Source organism: Coffea arabica, chromosome 11c (genome assembly GCF_036785885.1).
Source record: "Coffea arabica cultivar ET-39 chromosome 11c, Coffea Arabica ET-39 HiFi, whole genome shotgun sequence".
In the NCBI taxonomy this organism is placed as follows: domain Eukaryota; kingdom Viridiplantae; phylum Streptophyta; class Magnoliopsida; order Gentianales; family Rubiaceae; genus Coffea; species Coffea arabica.
In genome coordinates this window covers 14,215-18,974 of record NC_092330.1, presented here as the reverse complement: position 1 = coordinate 18,974, position 4,760 = coordinate 14,215, and the positions used below count along the sequence as shown (strand labels likewise).

The 4,760-nt window shown below is 38.4% G+C and overlaps 1 protein-coding gene across 1 annotated transcript; it reads right to left on the bottom strand.

Moving 5' to 3' along the window:
* Positions 1–2,086: 2,086 nt before the first annotated feature.
* LOC140016948 (S-norcoclaurine synthase 1-like) lies at positions 2,087–4,001 on the bottom strand. Its single transcript, XM_072071243.1, has 4 exons — positions 3,616–4,001; positions 3,217–3,459; positions 2,588–2,938; positions 2,087–2,485 (listed from the first exon to the last, which is right to left on the bottom strand). The coding sequence occupies exons 1-4, from the start codon at positions 3,874–3,876 to the stop codon at positions 2,240–2,242; spliced, it is 1,101 nt and encodes a 366-aa protein (XP_071927344.1). The 5' UTR covers positions 3,877–4,001; the 3' UTR covers positions 2,087–2,239.
* Positions 4,002–4,760: the final 759 nt, after the last annotated feature.

Genomic DNA, 4,760 nt, shown 5'->3' with positions numbered 1-4,760 from the left:
TGTTGCCGCTGCTACTGTCCCAACAACTGTACTACCTTGGTAGTAATACAGATTATTCTTTCTCACACCTTTCAACATCACAAGTGCTCCAGAAGTTACTTTAAGAATTCCATCTCGCATCCTCACTTCCAGGCCTTTTGACTCCAAGAGTCCCAAGGAGATGAGATTCCTCTTCAAATTCGGCACGTACCGAACATCCTTCAGGATTCTGGTGGATCCATCATGATTACACAGTTTGATTGATCCTATCCCAACTGTTTTACATGGATTGTCATTTCCCATGTACACAACTCCACCATCAAATTCTTCAAATTCAAAGAACCACTCCCGCATGGGAGTCATATGGTAGGTACAAGCTGAATCCAAAATCCACTCATCTGGATGGGATGTTAAATGTGATATAGCCAACGAGAAATCTGATTCCGCATCACTTTTGCATTCTGCAACATTTACGTCTTGCGGAACTTTCCCTTTCTTCTTTAACTTTGGACAGTCTTTCTTCCAGTGCCCTTTCTCACGACAGAAAGCACACTCATCTTTGGCAACTCTGCTTTTCGATTTGGACCTTCCTCTTCTCCCCTTTGATTGGCTTTGTTGACGATCTCTTGCCACTAACGCTTCATCTGCTACAGCTACTTTCTTTTTCATTTTATCCTGCTTTCTCAATTCACGACTATACAAAGCAGAACATACAGCATCTAAAGACACATTTTCCTTCCCATGAAGTAACATAGTTTTCAAATGTTCAAATTCATCAGGAAGGGATGATAACAACATCAAAGCCAAATCTTCATCTTCAAAATTTACATCTAAATTAAACAGGTCTGCTACTAATTGATTAAACATAGTGATGTGTTCATTCATAGTAGTACCTGGTTGGTAATCGAAACGGAACAATCTTTTCTTCATTAGGAGTTTATTCTGACCACTCTTCTTCAGAAATTTCCCCTCCAATGCCTTCCACAATTTTCATGCAGAAGTCTCATTTTTGAAAGCATATTTTTGCTCTTTGGACAAACATGATCGAATAGTTCCGCATGCCAACCGATTTATGGTACTCCACTCCTTCTCTTCTATGTCATCTGGTTTCTTTTCTTCAATGGCAATGTCAAGACCCTGTTGGAAAAGGGAGTCCATGATTTCGCCTTGCCACATGCCGAAATGGCTAGTACCGTCAAATGTGTCCACCGCCACCTTCAAACTTGACATTGGAATCCTCGACCATGTGGACGAGGAAGCCGATGCCCCAGATATAATTCTTGACGTGAAATTGTCAGATGCCATTACAGACTCAAATGATAGTATTCAATATAACAAACTACAAACAAGCCAAAGGACGAACCTTCGGCTCTGATACCACTTGTTGGGGAAACCGGGTATTTTCCCACTCAAAATTACAACTAGTGATTAAACCGATTCAGTAATTCCCAGGAAAGATCGTCAAAACAATCTCCTTAGACAGAATTACCATTCCAAGTAAATTCCCAGGAAAGGCTGGAGGGGTCACAAGCGGTCCCACTTAAAACCCAGTCTCCTAGACAGAACTTACGTGCACGGTGTATTATCACAACTATACCCGTGTATACATAAATAATACGTACACGCGAATAAGAAAATACACCCAAGAGAATCGTATAAAACACTATGAATAAACCCGACAAATATATACAAATATATTGAATACTATATTACTACAGAAAAGAAACTACTAAATAAATGCGGAACAAATAAAAGAGATATGGAAAGAACGCACCCGAAAAATTGATAACGGAGTTCGGCTAATTTTGCCTACTCTCCGAGTACCACTCAAGCAGCCTGCTTTTATAATTTAGGAGAGAAGAAAGAATACAAAGAATTACAAAATCCTTATGGGTAATTCTTTGTTGTTCTTGGTACTTATCAATTGGGAGGACTTGAGAGCTATTTATAGCTCTCAAGCTAAGCTTCTTCCAATAACCCAACCGATGTGGGATTAAATTGTGCCAAAGAGAAGTCAACAATGTTGGCTTCCAAATTCAGGAATTGAGGCAGCCAACATTTGTTGAAATTCAACAGCATGTATATGCACATAAATGTACGATTGAGATTCACCAAAATGTCTCCTTAATTAGCTATTACTTGAACAGAATTTTCACTGACTTTTCATCATGGGCTGATGGCCCTGATGAAAGTGATGATACACTTCTTTATTCTGAAGAAAGATGGCAGAAAATTTTCTTTCCCGATACTTGCAATTTTCTTATTTAATGATTTTCATGGTTCTCAGCAAGCTTTTTCCATCAAGTTTCCTGGAAATAACCAGTCTTATGAAGTCCTCGTGCCGTAAGGTCTTGTAATTTGCTCCATTTTCTTTCACAAGATCAGGTAGAGGACCAATTTTTACACAGATATTAGGACTGTGAAATGCGGCAACTGAAAGTCTTTCTTTCTGGAAAAGCACAACAGCTCTATGTTCAATGCTGCAATATTCCCCATTACTCAATATCTGCATTCAAATTCATGGAGTCAATCAACTCAAATGCAAGTCCTCAACATTCAGAAGCAGGATCATTTTTATTTTTAAGTTGAAATAAGATTCGATGGTTACCTCCATGACATCACCAATGTTGATGATGATGGCTCCTGGAATGGGTTTAATGGGCACCCATTTACTGTTTTTCTTGATCTGTAGGCCCTGAACTTCATTCACTTGAACTAATAAGGTCAGTCCTGTGGCATCAGAGTGAGGAGCAAGGCCAATAACCTTGTCTGCTTGCAAGCATGGTGGGTAGTAATTCACTCTTATTCCTTGAACACAATCTTCATACAAGCTGCTAATTTTTTTGGCATCCAATCCAAGATTCATAGCCATGAGATTAAAGAGACTCAAGCAGAGTTTGTGCAATTCAGTTGAGTATTCATCCAAGGTTGATCTGGATGGGTTAGAGAAAGTTAGAAGCTCAAAGTGGAGAGAAATATGTTCAAATTTTTTCTGGTTTAAAAATTCCTTGTGAGCTTGCTATTACTTTGTTGTCTTAATACTGTGCTACCATGAAATCAGAACATTGCTTCAGGGAAAAATTCTTTTCTTGTCCATTAGGGACCTGCAGCAGTCAGTACATTGGACAAAGCTGACTAATGGGAAAGGGAAAGGGTAACAATATAAGAACTTGAAGAACAAGGATGGGTTTAAGAGAATTTGCATCACGATTTATCTGACGTACTATTTATGTGTACCTGAGATTTTGGATTGTTAGGCCAGAATCTCATATTTCTTTGGGAGGTTGGTAAGGAGTAAAGGAAGAGCAGGCCACCCCAGTCGAGCTTTTGGTCCTCCGATATGACAAATGCTTGACCATATCCTTCAAGATCATTTGGCAGTTGTGCATAGATCATCTTCTGCTCTAATGGCAGCTTGAAGAAGTCCTCTACGACAACCTTCATTTTCTCAATTGCTATTGTTGCCCCATGATTGATTAACTGTTTGAAGATTGAATTGCACAGACATAATTAGGAAGCAAAATCGTAGTTATATATCGAAAGCATGCAGGAACAAAATTCTCGAGTATGCATTTTACCCAAGAAAAGACTATGACGGTTTTAATTGGTAAGCATAAAAAGCTTTCCTGATTTTACCTGAAAGAAACCCCATTCTTTGCATGCCTGGTGAAGTTCTGCCATTTCATTTTGGTAATCTACATGGTCTGTTGCAAGCTTGCTCATATCAATGACTGGAATTTGTAAAGATTCATCAACTGAAACTTCATCAGGATTAAGTTCAGGTCTGATGTATCGATGTGGGATTTCTTTCAGGTTATTAGAAGCTAGTTCTTGGACATTCTCAACAGGGAGTGAACCACCAAGGTCTTTTCTAGTGTTGGCCACCTTAGCCTCCATTGCTCGATAATATGTTGGACATCAACCCCTATAAGTCTTATATATAGCAATCCCTTTCGTCACTTTCTTACTTTGCCTTGGCAGTATCAGAGAAAAATTATTTTACTCATATTGTTTGTTTGATTAATTGAGATTGTCCTGCCAGCATTTTTGTGATTGATATGTCGTATTTTGGTATCACTTCGTTTTCTTGTTTGAGAATGCAGCAGCCTTGGAGACAACGTTGGCATCTATGGAAAAGACAATAAGCTAGTTGGGGTAATTATAACTTCGTAGATTTAACGATTAACAAAAAAAAAAAAAAAAAAAAAAAAACTACTTCCCAGTAAAGCTTTTGGTATATGGATAAGTGTTTCTCTCGTCGTAAAGGGATTGTTTTTCCCCTTTGGATCTTGCATCTCTTGCATGATAAGGCAGTTCACCGTTCCACCATCAAGGTCTAAGAACATTACATCTGGCACACCTAAAACTTGAGAGCTCCAGCTCCAGCTCCTAATTTTGGCATGTTCCATCATCAAGGTGCAAGAACATTACATTTGGCACACTTGAGAGCTCCAGCTCCAGCTTCTAATTTTGGCATGAAAAGTAGATTGAAGCCAAAATGTGAAAGTAACATTTGCCAACCATATACACTTGATCCTTCAGAAGTTGGGCATAAAATGAAAGAGCAGCAGTTTTGGTCCCATACCATGAAAAGAGAGAATTGCAATTTTGGTCCCAAATATTTGGGATATAAGCGCTTTTAGTCTCTAAAATTTGAATCAAACCAAACGTAGTTCCAAATATTTTAGTTTTTATGTACATTTAGTCCTAATGACTAATTTTTACCACCTACTATTGGAATCAGGTTATGTGCCAGCAACTAATTTTTGAAAAAAATAATA

Coding starts and splice junctions, on each gene's coding strand:
- LOC140016948 (XM_072071243.1), bottom strand. CDS start 3,876: ATGGAGGCTAAGGTGGCCAACACTAGAAAAGACCTTGGTGGTTCACTC. Junction 3,460..3,615: donor AAGAATGGGGTTTCTTTCAG/GTAAAATCAGGA, acceptor ATCTTCAAACAG/TTAATCAATCATGGGGCAAC. Junction 2,486..2,587: donor ACATTGGTGATGTCATGGAG/GTAACCATCGAA, acceptor ATTTGAATGCAG/ATATTGAGTAATGGGGAATA.